Source organism: Melanaphis sacchari, unplaced genomic scaffold, assembly GCF_002803265.2.
Source record: "Melanaphis sacchari strain LSU unplaced genomic scaffold, SCAv2.0 Contig22_pilon_pilon, whole genome shotgun sequence".
NCBI classification, from domain to species: Eukaryota; Metazoa; Arthropoda; class Insecta; order Hemiptera; family Aphididae; genus Melanaphis; species Melanaphis sacchari.
The window spans coordinates 3,271,877-3,286,352 of record NW_020271107.1 but is presented as its reverse complement, the minus strand read 5'-3'; the positions used below and the strand labels follow the sequence as shown (position 1 = coordinate 3,286,352).

Here is a 14,476-nt window from a genome sequence, read left to right as displayed (position 1 = left end):
TGATAAAAATGTGTTTGTTGTTACTCACAACATAATATAATAAATCAAAAAGAAACAAATTGAAAATAACATAACACCTTGAGCATGTATAAAAACAAATAAAACATAAACATAATAATAATCCTTTTAACAGTTGAAACATAATATTAAAATCTTATAATGTGGTATTAGTTGACACCAAATATTTGCGTACATAAAAACATAAAAATTAATACTTAATTAATAAATTAAAAGTAATAAAAGTGTTGCCATCTTTCTGAGCATAAACAAGGTATCTCCGGAGATACCTGGTTCTTGCCCAGAACATTTAAAACCAGATATCTCCTTTTGTATGATATTAGCGTATTTAATAGTCGGAGATATATCGTTATTGCACCGAAATGTAGACAAATTTTTCCACTATTAGAATATGTTAAAACATGCATTTCGAAAAAAAGTGGAGATACCTTGTTATTGCACCGGACCCTTCAATTTTGATACTCACAAAATTAAAAAAATGTATTCAAAAACTTTTGAAGAATCAGAAATGTTTTACCATGAAGTTACAAACGATGACTTGACATCACAATATTCTAGGTTTGAGACTTATATAGTAGGTTTATTTCAGCGACGTGATGAATGGTCGCTTTGCTTAAGAGTCATTGATTACACGTGGACAAAACACAAATATCGTCTGTGAAGCTGGAGTTAAGGTTGTAAAAGATTCAATACTTGACAGAACAAAGGCATATTTTCCTGTACAATTATTGTTTTTTATTGTTAACGATCTTTTTTCTTCCCCCCCCCCCCCCCGTTTGAACCGTCAGCAGAGGAGGATCTGTGTGAACACTATTACTCTTCTGCTGCCATTGTTTATTAATGTTTAATAATAAAAAACGTTAATACATGCACATCTTCACTTTAAAAATAAACATTAATACAATAGATACAATACAAAGCAATACAATGCGATACAATAAATAATAAAGTCCGTCAGTAATCACGGCCCGCTGTTAAGTGCATCTTCGTGTGCTCAGTCAGTTGGAGCGGCTGCCACTGCATTCGCTCTTCGTTCGGCCTCAGCTATCCTTTCATCATGCTCTTTGCAGCTTAAAATATTGTCAACCATGTCATAAAAGGACTGAGTGGCGCGTTGGGAGGCAGCCTGCAGCCGGTCGTTCTCGCTGGACGGGACATTAGAGGGGCCGCACAACAAATCCTGAACGTCTCCCGGGGTTATATTTCGGTTACCAACAAACATCTTCACTGGCAGCCGAAGCGGATCCCAGTAAGCACAATCAAATATCGTGTGTTCCGCAGTGTCCTCCGGGTGTTGGCAGTACAGGCAGGCCGCATCAGGGGCGCGCTTCATTCTGTGTAGGTAGTACCTGAAACACCCGTGTCCAGTAAGAGCCTGCGTTACATGAAACGTGAGGTCTTTGGGACACCTTTTCGTCCATCTTATCAGGTCCGGAAGAATCGTGCGCATCCAGGCTCCTCTAACGCCCCGACTCCATCTGTTCGACCAGGCAGCAAGCAGGATGTCTCGCTCTGCTCTCCGGATCTCATCCTTTGAATCAGCTCTATCCGGGTCGTCAAGTTTACTTTGGATTCTTTTGCGTTCCAAAGCAAGAAGATCGCCCGGAGGAGTTCCCGCCAGGAATAAGGCTGCCTCAGCCGAGACTGAGTGGTACGCCCTCGTGACTCTGAGAGCCGCAATCCTCTGTGCCCGAATCATAAGGTTTCGACAAATAGTGTACTTGCATGCTCTTTCCGCCCACGTTGGACAGGCGTACAGCAGCCTGGTGTTCACCACAGACATTAGCAGCGTTCTCTTAGACTGTGAGGATCCTCCAAGGTTGGGCATGAGCCGTCCTATAGCCAGCGCTGCCTGGGACGCCTTCCCCTATATAGTAGTGAAGTGTCCACTGAATGTAAGGTGTGAGTCCAGATGGAGTCCCAGGTATCGCAACTTCCTTAGCAAAGGAACTGTGTGACCCCCTACAACGAACACCGGATCCCGATACGCCTACTTCTTAGTCAGCATGATGGCCTCTGTCTTGGGCCGTGCTAGTTGAAGTCCATGAGCGCCCATCCAGCCATCAATAGCGTCTAATGTGGGGTTGACCACCTCCTTCAGGGTGTCTGAAGTCTCTCCGACTGCGAGTAGGGCTAGGTCATCTGCGAAGCCGACAAGCTGAACACCCTCCGGAACGTCCATCCTGAGAATGTCATCGTAGAATACATTTCACAATGTGGGGCCGAGGACCAACCCTTGCGGGACACCCCCTGTGACCGGTCTGTCAGTGCTGTTCCCATCAGATGTTCTAATGGTAATTGTATGATCTTCCATGTATGACCGTAAAATTTTTAAGAGGTATCGAGGGACTCCTCTGCGTCGAAGAGCTTATCCACGTGCTTCCATGGCGCAGAGTTGAAGGCATTCTGCACGTCGAGTGCCACTAGGACGCATAGTTCCTGATTTGTTGAGGGTCCATGATTGGCCCACCTAGCCAGGTCAAGAACCTTATTGATGGCGTCCTCAGTAGAGCAACCTCTTCGGAAGCCAAACTGGTTGGTACTGAGTTCACCAGCCCTCTCTATTGTTAACGATCTTGATGCATTTTATGAAATGAATTTGTTAGATGTTGCAGCTAATCTATTTGCACAATATTTAAAAAAAAAATTAATATTAACTGAATCCTAAAAAGAACATTTAGAATTTAAAGATTTAGAATCAATATATGAGGTAAAAATAACCATAAAAATACACTCTACCATATAGACCTGAATTTAGAGATTTGTTCTTGTCCAGAAGGTTGTACTGTTAAACCTTGCAAACACCAGATAATTGTTGCATCAAGCCTAAATTTTGATCTCACGCATTGTTTACCAACTAATGAAGAATCCAGAAAAAAACTACATATAATTGCCACTGAAAGCTCAGAAATTGAAAATGGGTGGTATGGTTCAATTCTAAAGCAACCTCAATCCATTTAAATATTTGTAAATACTGAAAACGAAATAAAACAAAATATTAACATAAACTGTGTTCAAGATATAATAGTCAATGAGATTTAAACTTAAAGAAAATGACAACATGGAAAATAATGAAAGTGAAACTGTTAGTAATGGTCTACAAATGTTTGATGAAATAGTACAAAAAATGAGAGATGTAATAAAATCAGATGAAACTCACTTTACAACTGGAATTTAAGCAATGAGTAATTCATTTAAGAAGAATGTAAAGACACATGCTAGTCTTTTTTCAGCTATGATGACATTTGGCAAATATTCTGGCCTTGATCCAACTTCCGAGAAATTTAAATTGGTTAGAAACAAGTGCATTGGTACACAACCAACAGATAGATCCAGACAGTGCGTAAATTGGGTTCAATTTCTAGTGGTGCAGAGGCATATTCTCAACCTATAATTTCCAACACATCAATAATCTAAGTTCCTAAGCAAAATCCTTCCCAATAAACTATATATTTTTCCATATATTTCTTTAAATAATAAATACATTTTGAATTATTTTAACAGTAAAACCTTTATTTTTATAATATTAATAAAAAAAACAATCAACAATTTCTTTTTATTTATTTTAAGTTGAAACGACGTTCCTGTTTATATATTATATATTTCAATGATTTTCTGGTGGTGCAAAAACATACCTTTGAACCACCACATTTAAGATGTGGTGTCGTGGTGGTGCAAGTGCTGCATTTGCACGACCCAGTTTACGCCACTGGATCCAGACGTAAAACTGAAATTTAAGGAAGAAAAAATTTAGCTGCAGGAAGGGTTCTTAAGTGGAAACGTGTTCCAGAACAGAGCTATGGGAGCTAACCTAATTCTAGTGTTCTGTCACATACCCCAAAACCATATAACTCTGAAGACTGAAAGTATTGCATTGAAACCACAAAAAAATGCCACACGATTTATCTTAATGCATTGAGCAGAACAAAAGATTAAGAGCGACACATAGTCATAGGCGCAAATAGGGAGTTACATTGGCGGGGACTCAAGCCCTTTAAAATTTTTAATGAAAATCCCCTACATTAAATAAAAATATTATTTAACACACTTGTATATATTATTTACTAGGTAACAGGTACCTACACTATTAAATTTATTCTTCTGTTAGATTTGGCAGTCATTTAATACTTATAATACATACATTTTAATATGTTCTTTTTAATATTAATTAACCCTAAACTTCTGAATCTTTCTTGGAACATTTTTAACTCATCCATGTTTTCAATCTCTTCATGGTGGAAAATGACCTTTCACAAGTAACGGAATGAATTGGTAAAGTTGTTACTACATTAATTGGTTTATAATAATTTGGAAAGATTTGTTTGTTATTCAATGAGTCCAAGTGATTATATAAAACTTCCAAATCAACATAAACTTCAAATTGTTACGAACTATGTCAAAATTACGAAAATTTGTAAGTAATTATGTAGTTGAAAATTCAAAAAAATAACACAAACAAGCGTAACAATAACAATTTATCCTCAAACGAATTTAAAAGTGTAAGTTTTAGATACTTGAAACTATTTTATAATTTGAAAATGATCTTGTTGGCTTGTGCTAATATAATCTACAGCATTAAACTACTGTGACTATAATTAATAACTAATTTAAATTTTACTATTTGTATACCTTTATCTTGTTTTAACATTTCTATAATATGTGTTACATGTGAGTTTAATGTAGAATAGGGAATACCGATAACTAATAGACTGCTGAATGCATGCTGACTAATGACTATATGAGTACTAAGTAGTGAGTAGTGAGTAGTGACTGACACAGTAACATCAAATGAGTAAACGACCAAACACCAAAATCAAACAATGTATAACAATTAATAGCAGTACAGTACTCAAATACTCGTGTAATCGTGCTATTAAATAATTTAAATTTAATAATAGCTTATAAATAGCACCACGTATTTATATAAAACTTAATTAAGTAAATCTACCTTAAAGATATTCGTAGAAACGTTCTGTGTTGGTACATATTTACTATTTACTATTTACCATTTAGATATATATTAAGTGATTGATATAATGATAATTTATATTATTATTTATTATTTATTATATTGTTATTACTTATTAACAATAATAAAATTCATTTTATTCACGTTATTTTTAGCAATTTGATGCATAGCCTAAATAACAAAATTACCGTAATTAAAATTATTATTTTTTGATGTTGGCAACAATGTTTGGAAGAAGTGTTACGCATATTTACTATTTGATAAAATTGTCGAATAGTAAAAAATGTGCCGTGACCATAGACCTTATAAGGTCTATGGACATGTTATAGAATTTCACTGCCGGTTGGTGATCTCATATGCCCTATGGGTGATCTACGAATTGTTTGTTATCTCTTATCTGGAAAATAGTGATTACCAGATAACTACTGATAACATTGCCATGGCGCTAATAAGGTGTCGTGGTGACAAACCGGTGGATTTCAAATGTTTGATCAAGTTAAAACCTATACTATTATTGTTAATTAAAAATCAATTATTAGTTATTACTAAGAATTGAAGTGGTTATCTATTTACATCAATTACAGAATTTTGTGAACGCCGATTACCAAACGATGGGCGATTATACTGTCATGTGTGATAAAAGTTTTAAACTCTTACAAAGCGAAAACAGAAAGGTTCGAAAACAAAACTTGGATCAATTATTATTGGTCGTGAGTGACGAAAAGTTTGAGGTGTCCCCGGATTTTATGCTGGCTGTAAAAACATTCGTATATCCGTGTTTGAATGATGGATCAGAAGCATGTCGCGAATCTGCTATACAATTAGTCAGGACTTTAGTGTGTGCTGGGTACGTTGAAGAAATCACATCTATTATTTTTATTATACACAAGCGTATGGGCAATATATCAATGTTGGAAAGCTCTGAAGAAGTAAAACTTTTGTACATACATTTGTTGAGGGATGTCATAAAAAATTATGAGCACATGATTTTGCCATGTTTGGATGACATGATAAGTATTTTAACAAAAAGCATATTAGACTCATGTCCTGCAGTGAAAAAAGATAGTTGTTTGTGTGTAGCAGAACTTGCCAGTGCTACTAAAACACATTTTCATATGGTGGCTGAATTGGTTGTTGAACCTCTTTTAAAAGCAACAAATTATCATCAATCGGCCATTAGATATACTGCAATTCAATCCCTTAGTAAATTCATCAAATTTTAATCTTTTTATAAATACTTAAACTTATATTATGTATGTATTTATATTTTTAGATTATGTTATTATGTATAGTAATGGAAAACAAGTTCCAGACGTATGTTCTTCTATCAGTAATAGACTTTTTGATCAAAATGTTGGCGTGCGATTAGCTCTATGTCGTGTTGTTGCTAATTGGATGTTAAACCTACCAGATAGATATTCATATTTTCCAAAACTCATTCCTTTGATTTTAACAGCGTAAGTTTTAATTATTTAAGACATATATACATTTATAAAAAATAATTCTTTTAACAATGAAATCTCAACATTTCTAAAAGTAATAATTTTGAAAAATGTAAGATCCATGACAACTAGGATGACCATATATCAGATTTAATATAAATATATTAGCTTAAACAATATTTTTATAAATTGATCCCATTTTATATAATTAATTAAATGTGCGTAGTAAAATAATTAATATCTGTGAATAAAATAATATTTTGACAGTTTTCATTGAATGAGTGAAAAAAGTCAATAAAAACTCACTATCAAATTTTAATTTTTAATTTTATTATCCGAAACAATATACTTTTAAAATAATCAATGTATAAAACATTGAGCATTTGAACCATACAATTAGAAAATATTAGTTATCAGTCATAAAAATCAAAAGTTAATATTGAGTTTACCAACAAGGAAGAGTAAAAAATAAATCCTTTAAATAATGTTAAAAATTGTAAATATCATAAATTTTCAAAAATATATACCTTTTTGAAATTGAAATTTTTTTTTTTTAATGTATATTAATATAAAAATAATTTTTTTAGTCAAGTTGATGATCATCCACCAAACCGTGAAGAAGCTGAACGTCTTTGGGATGAAATTGGAAATCAGTATATTAGTGAGAATGAAGTACAACTCAAGGAAAAATTAGATTTTTTACCAGATCACTTAGATCATTATCCTCCTAATGGTTAGTATATTATTTACATAATTATAAATCTACTTATGAATTTATAAAATAATTTAATAATATAAATGTTTATATTTCAGTTAAAAGACCAAATTTGGGTTGCCGTACATTAGTTACTCGAGAAGTATTAAAGTTACTCCCAGTTATAATACGGGAACTAGATGATTGGGTAAATATTATCTGTTTACTTATATCATTTCTAATTATAATTATTTATTTATTTAACATACATTATGCTTAAACCATAGTTAAAATGATATAACAAATAATTATAATTATAATTAAAAAGTAATATTACATAATTCATTAATTTTACAAAACTTATAGAAAGAAGATATTAGTATTAAATCAGGCCAATTGTTATGTGTTGTTGCATTGAATGCTGAAAATTCTGTAATACAACATTTAAATCAATTACTAACTGCCATGACTAAATGTTGTCGTCAACCAGATCATGTTGCATCAAATCACGTGAGAGTTAAATACTAAATAATAATATATAAATTAATAAATAATACTAAAATATTAATTTTTAGGTTCGAAGAGCTGCTGAAATTATGAGTTATTTCATATCTCCAAGTATATATTTGAAATTTTTATTGCCTACAATGAGTGATACTGAGCCACATGTAGGTCATTTGATCATTTTATCTGGACTATTAAAAAATGTCAACCCAGTAGAATTATCTACGCATGTGAAATCTATCATTATTTTTTTGGAAAAACCAGAAATATGTGAAGTATATGATCCTTTATTTAAAAAATATTTACTTCAAGTTATTGAGTATGTGTTAGTAGCTTGCGAACCAGATTGTCAAGAATTTTCTTATGAATTATTTAAAATTTACATCACTGTACAAAGTACAACTTTGGATCAATTTGACAATAATTGTAAGTGCTATTTTTTTTATGAACAAGCATTTAGGGATTAATTTAAATATTATTACAATACAATTGAATATTTAATTTAACTTATTCAAATAGTCATTTATGTGTATGTGATTATTTTAATGTAAGACATTATTTATTTTTAAAGCCATAAATGTATTTAAAAATAGTGATTTTACTTAATTTTAAGTTCATAATATTTTTGTAAAGAAATAACATATTTTATTGTTTTTGATTTTGTTCAGTTATTACCCCTCTACAGTGGCGGCGTGAACTTTTTTTTCCTATGAAGCAACTACCTTAAATAAGTATCCACCCATTAATTTTTCATTCATATTTCATCTATATTTAAACGATTTCTCAATAATGTAACGCAGAGCACCTAATATTTACTTAGGTATGTCGTATGTATGTTGTATATATCGTATGTGAATATGTGAGTATAAATTATAAACTAGCTGTCTAGGTCTTGGAGTCGTTGGAATATCCATCCATAGTTTTGCATGAGGCGGCCACCTCATAAAATAGCTATTCATGCCGTCACTACCCCTCTAAATGACAACATATTTCAATTTTTGTTAAATATTCATTAATTATAACTTTAACACTTATCTTTTTAAAATGTATATTGTCATTTTAAAAAAACTAAAACCCTCAAAACATTAGTAAAAAAATATTTATTTTTTTTAAAGTTTCAAATTATATTTAAGAAAATATATTTTCAATAGCATTTAACTACAATATATTGTATTTTGAATGAAACATACTGTAAAAATCTTAATTTTATAGATTAGCATTTATCAAACTGTAGGTTGTAAATGATTAGTGTGTTACAAAAAGTTAATGTTTTATTAACTATAAATATTAGGTATATTAATCACAAAATTTACACCAAACTATTGTACCATTCTAATTATTAACTTTATTCAAATGACAAGTATTTTAGCGTTATTTCATATGACGACCAAATATTCTCAATTTTCATCAAGGGTTTTCTTATTATCATGTCTAATTATGACACAATGATTTTAGAAATAGACAGATTTTTTATGGAACATTTGGGCAATGCTACTTAAAAGGTAGGGAAGAACTATTGTATTATTTACTATTGCACTATATTCTATTATGGTACATAAAAAAGTGACATATTTAACTTAAAAATCTAATACACAATTTATGCTAAGTAAATTAGACTACTCATTAGGTAGACTTGCATTTCCCTTTCAAATTCTTCTATGTTGGAGATTCTCAGCCTTTTTGACCCATGGCACCTTTAGGTATTTTAAGTATATTTATTTAAATAATTTTTTCAAATTGTGAAAATTTTCATATTTATTTTAAAAATTTACTCTCAAAATGAGTTTGTAGCCTTCTAGTTTAGAATTTTCTGATCTAAATATATAACAAAAATGTATTAATATTAAAAATATTATACCTAAATAGTGTATTCAAATGTGTAATTAAGAAAAAATATTTAATTTATATTTATTTTCAGTTATCTTTCAAAAGTTAATCAATATGTGTGAACTAAAAACAAAGGAACAACTTTTTAAAACACATAGTGAAAAATTGCTAAATGAACTTAATGATAGCTGTGATTCATGGGTAGTGCATTCACCCGGAAGAGAAGTTCTTGACAAAATTACAATAGATGCTGGTAATAATACTATAAAATTGAAAATACTTACATTAATTAGTTATGCATTAATATATCATTAATAATCTTTTTTTTAGAATATGTAATTTTAAGCTGTTATGAAATATATCTACAGATTCTTACAAAAACATTATACAATCTTGATAAAGATCCAAAATTTCTTATGAAAATGATAATCAATATAAATACATGCGTGGATAAAGATATTTTCAATGATAAACAACTTTGGCAAATTCTTTCTGGTAAAATATCATTATTAAAAGTAGGAAATAGTATTTGTATAATATAATATATAAATTATTTGATTATGTTCTAGTTATTATATTTCCTATTCTAACGTGGAGACCTGGTAAGACAGCTGAAAGTTTAAGAGCGGCTGCATGTCTGTGTGCACAAATTATCAATAAAAAATTTACTTGTTTTAATGAAATAATGTTAAATCTAGTAAGTATATACTTTTACCTATGATAAAGTATATTTTTTAATTTTTATTTCAATTGTTATTAGAGTTTCCCAATATTTTTGGCTCTTGCTGATGATAACCATTATAAAACTCGTGCATATGCATTAGATACTTTACATTGTTTAATTTGTGCTGCCAAAACTTTAGATAAAATAGATGCGGACATAATAAACAATGTCACTAGAGGTATAGTAAAAAAAAAAAAAAATGTAGTTAAAAACACTGTTTTGTATAATATAAAAATTTAGTTGCACTAGCTCGTTTGAATGATAACCCAGGAAATACACGATTCAAAGCCATTAATCTGATCAAAGCAATATATACCCAACCTCTTCCTAATGATTATATGGTTCATTATGAAGCTCATGTTGCTCAATTATATAAAACCTTAGTAATATTTTTAGATGATCAAGATATTCAGCAATCTATACTTGGTAATAATTATTTATGTTTTAATAATAATTAGAGAATGGATTATATTGTCATATAAAGTCAATATATTTACATAAATTTGTAAAAAAAAAATTGTATTTAAGATTACACTGATAAATTTGTCATTTCAAATGCTTGTATCTATGTAAAATCAATTTTAAAACATTAAAAACAAAAATTTAATATATTTACAAGTTATGTATTTATTAATTAATAATCAAATTACCATTTATGTGAAAATACATACAATTTTATTTGGACCAATTTACTCAGAAATTCATGACTCTTGATGTAACCAGATACCAATTGTTATAGTTCTATGTAAAAATATATTATAATTACAATAAAATCCGCTCCAAACTAATAATAGTATAAATTAAAAATGATCTCTGAATTATTGGCATAATCATTTTTTATGTTATAAATGTACATGTTTTAAATTTTATTAAATTAAATATTAATTGATGTCAATTATGTTAATGAAAAATAATAATTATTGATTTAAAAATATGTATGCAATTTAATATTGTATTTAAAATAGTATTAAATAACATTTTGATATTAATGGTAATCACCTATAAAACAATTTGTGATTTTGAATTCATTAAACACTGATTTTTTCAGGGATCGTTTAATTTATTAATGTTAATATTATTTTGACTATTGATTTCTAATTTATATATATTGGTATTTTACATTTAGATTTACTAAAAGAACTCTCCTGGATGAAGCCTGAAATTCTTATTAAACATATTAATGTGAACGTGTTTTCTCATAAACACTTTGCTCAAAACTTAATGGATTATTTGTCTGAAAATCTAAGTCAAGTTACACTCACCAGCATTGAATAGTATTTTTAATTTTTGTCTTTGTTTATGTTTACTATATTATTTTTTTGCTCTATAAATTTTAAATATTGTTAATATATACATTTTTTTTCATCTTTTTCAGACAGGATTAACTAATTCAAAATATTCATAAGCTGATTAATCTATATAATTTACATTAATGTTATACAAATGCAATCATTGTTTTCATATACATATTATTCGACGTATTTCAGCATTTTTAATTTTTTAGTAACTAACAAGTTTTTATACTTTTAGGTAAATGTTTTTAAGTTTTTAATATATATATATATATATATATATATATATATCACAAATTACTTGAAAAAGAAGCCACACAGGTCTTACTAACTGTTGGTTTTTTTTTTTAACTATTTACTTAATAGTTAGTATGGCAAATGTCTACTTTACTTTTTTTACTTTTGGCAACTTAAGATAATTACCAGGTATTATGTTAATTGGTAATTAATGAGTTAAGAATAAAGGGATTTAATGAAAGCATAGAATATTATAGAAATGTCTTGCTTTTGTTAATTTTTTAGATTGTAATCAATATTAAGATTTTGGAGAGAATGGGTCTAAAATAGCAAAATAGCTGTCCCCAACCTTTTTTCGTTCTGTACCTTTAAATGTAATATTTTGTTGGATTGTATCCCTCATTATAATTTTTTAATTTTTTCATGTATTAACTACATTTAAAATATTAAAAAAAATTCTGTTACATTCTAAATTCTATATCTACTATATAGATAAGTTGACGGTTGAGTTATAATTTGTGACATGAATTTTCATTTTTAAAAACATATAATAAATATTTTTGAAACGAATTGTTTTTAATAAACAAATTCAACATTTTTGCCATTAGTCAATTTTTTTCATATAAGCCTTGAGATAATTTTGTGTACCCTAGGTTGAGAACCGCTGGTCTAGAATAGTATTAAAAAAGATGTATTGTACACAGAGTTTAAAATTCAAGTTATTATTTATCTATCATTGTTAATGAGTACATTTTTTATGTAGACTTTTAAGACTTTGTTTTAACATTGCGAGCTCTGTCAAGCATTAATCATAAATATTTCATAGAACGATAACATTTGAGCATTAATGAGTTACTGCCTAATAATAAACTTGTTTTTCATTAAATCTGGTGTTGATTGATTTGTTTTGGCTTTTTTTTTTTTTTTTTAATTAAAAGTTGTGATCTTTTTATCCATTTAGCAATTTATTGACTTGACAGCATAAATTTCATAAATTACTGTTTGACAATTTTCTATATAAAAAAATAAAAATAAAACAAATACGTCGAAGTTTCCATTATTTATAACCAGCTTAGATTGTAAATAAGCTGAATACTAATAATATTTTTTGAGTATTTGACTTGAATTATTAAAAATTAACCAGGTTATTAAATTTAAAATGTATAAAGTTTAATTTATCATATAAAATCAAATATTTTATAGTAATACGAAGTCTTTTAAATTAACTTTAATAATTATTTATTTTTGGATAGCAATACAATTTGTCTGAACACCAGCTTTTGTGATAATGTGAACTTTGAGATCATAAGCACTTGCTTTATTTTTGATTATTTCAAAATCATCTGGGTTTTTGTTCCACATAACTGTTAATACATCATCATCACCATTATAAAATTCAAATAAGTGTGTATTGAACACTTCCCAAAATTCAGGAGTTAACCTTGTAGAGTCATCAGCATTATTTTCATCTGTAAATGTAATTAACTCAACATTACGATGAAATTTTTGATCCTTTTCTAATTTATAATTTTCATTAAGAATTGTTTCATTTTGAGGTTCAAGTTTCAATGCAATTTGAATCTTTTTCTTTGCTTCTGTAAAGTCTTTAAGTAAGCGTAATGCTTTACCCCAGTTAAAAAATAATTTTGCTGAGCGTTTGGAAAATCTTTCTGAATATTTCATAGCCTCTATACCCATACGACATACTTTATTAAAAGCACATTGCTTTAAATAGCACAAACTCAAATTTGTATAAAGTTTATTCAAATATTTCATCATTTCTATTTCTTCATTGTTATTTTTGCACCCTGCTAAATGCAGTAGTTCCAATGCTCGGTTATACTTATATATAGCTTTTTCCAAATTTTTAAGTTTAAACAATTCATTAGCTTCAAGATGTAATTTTTTTACTTGTATAAGATTTTTATTAAATAAGTTTGGATCGCAATTTTCTCTGTCAAAGATTGTAATATTTTCAGGCGATAAAAAGGAAACAAGATGGACATCAAATAGAATAGTTGAGTTTGGTGGTATGCGAGGTGGGCATCCTAATTCTCTGTAAGCTAATTCTGGTTTAATTATAAATCTTGCATGTTCACCTGTAGTCATTGTTTTTATACCCAACTCTAATCCTGGTAAGAGTTCACCATTACCCAATGTAAATCGTTTAGGTCGTCTTCCTTGAATATATGTTACATCAAATGGTTCTAGAATGTTTGATACATAAGCAATATAATGTATAAAAACTATATAGTTTTCAGGTACAACATGACCGATTCCTACAAAAAAAAGAAAAATAATTGCAATTTATACTATTTAATCAACTAAGAATATTAAGTGAATACATGGAAATTTATCAGATGTTTTAATTTAAACATTCAACAATATAGTTTTATAAAATTAAGATCCTGTATTTTTTTACTGTTAATTTAGATAAAGCTAATATTGGAATGAAAAAAAAGTTTAAAAGTACTTTTGTAGATAAAGATAGTTTTAAGAGACATTAAAATCTATATTTCTTGTCTTATCTTCATATTTCAAACATGTAATATAACAAAAGACAAATCAGTATTAGCAGTAATTTTGTGTTTTGTCTAATATTAAGAGTGAATTGACACTATCAGCTCAGCATCTCACGTCTTATTTATATTTTTATTTTAAGTGATTATAATTAAGTAATATAGGTAGTATTACTAAATGTATATAACCTTTAAATATTGATAAAAGTCTGTGGTACTTGAGTTAATAGGTCAATGAGCAATACGTAAC

At 28.9% G+C, this 14,476-nt stretch overlaps 2 protein-coding genes and 1 pseudogene across 3 annotated transcripts in view; 1 reads left to right on the top strand and 2 right to left on the bottom strand.

Annotated features, from left to right (window-relative positions):
• Window positions 1-2,875: 2,875 nt before the first annotated feature.
• LOC112594472 lies at window positions 2,876-3,357 on the bottom strand (annotated as a pseudogene).
• A 2,241-nt stretch (window positions 3,358-5,598) lies between these two features.
• On the top strand, window positions 5,599-11,587 carry LOC112594460 (dynein assembly factor 5, axonemal). Of its 2 annotated transcripts, XM_025339253.1 has the most exons (13): window positions 5,599-6,190; window positions 6,261-6,444; window positions 7,017-7,162; window positions 7,243-7,331; window positions 7,490-7,633; window positions 7,699-8,053; window positions 9,546-9,707; window positions 9,785-9,949; window positions 10,024-10,151; window positions 10,215-10,356; window positions 10,419-10,604; window positions 11,305-11,452; window positions 11,554-11,587. In XM_025339253.1, coding segments are annotated over exons 1-13 (2,442 nt in total). In that variant the 3' UTR covers window positions 11,555-11,587. The 2 variants fall into 2 exon arrangements, with proteins under 2 accessions (XP_025195038.1, XP_025195037.1); XM_025339252.1 differs by lacking the exon at window positions 11,554-11,587 and having other exon boundaries at window positions 11,305-11,500.
• A 1,327-nt stretch (window positions 11,588-12,914) lies between these two features.
• LOC112594389 (inactive peptidyl-prolyl cis-trans isomerase FKBP6-like) overlaps window positions 12,915-14,476 on the bottom strand; it is a 7,521-nt gene continuing 5,959 nt past the window's right edge. The window contains exon 2 of the mRNA XM_025339147.1: window positions 12,915-13,986. Within this exon, the coding sequence (XP_025194932.1) occupies window positions 12,947-13,986 (1,040 nt within the window). The 3' untranslated portion in view covers window positions 12,915-12,946. The remainder of the gene's footprint in view (window positions 13,987-14,476) is intronic.

Bases quoted from the DNA above. Each gene is read 5' to 3' on its own strand.
- LOC112594460 (XM_025339253.1), top strand. From the start codon at position 5,599: ATGGGCGATTATACTGTCATGTGTGATAAAAGTTTTAAACTCTTACAA. The intron at 9,708-9,784 runs GTAATAATACTA...TCTTTTTTTTAG, and splicing joins CAAAATTACAATAGATGCTG to AATATGTAATTTTAAGCTGT. The intron at 9,950-10,023 runs GTAAAATATCAT...ATTATGTTCTAG, and splicing joins ACTTTGGCAAATTCTTTCTG to TTATTATATTTCCTATTCTA.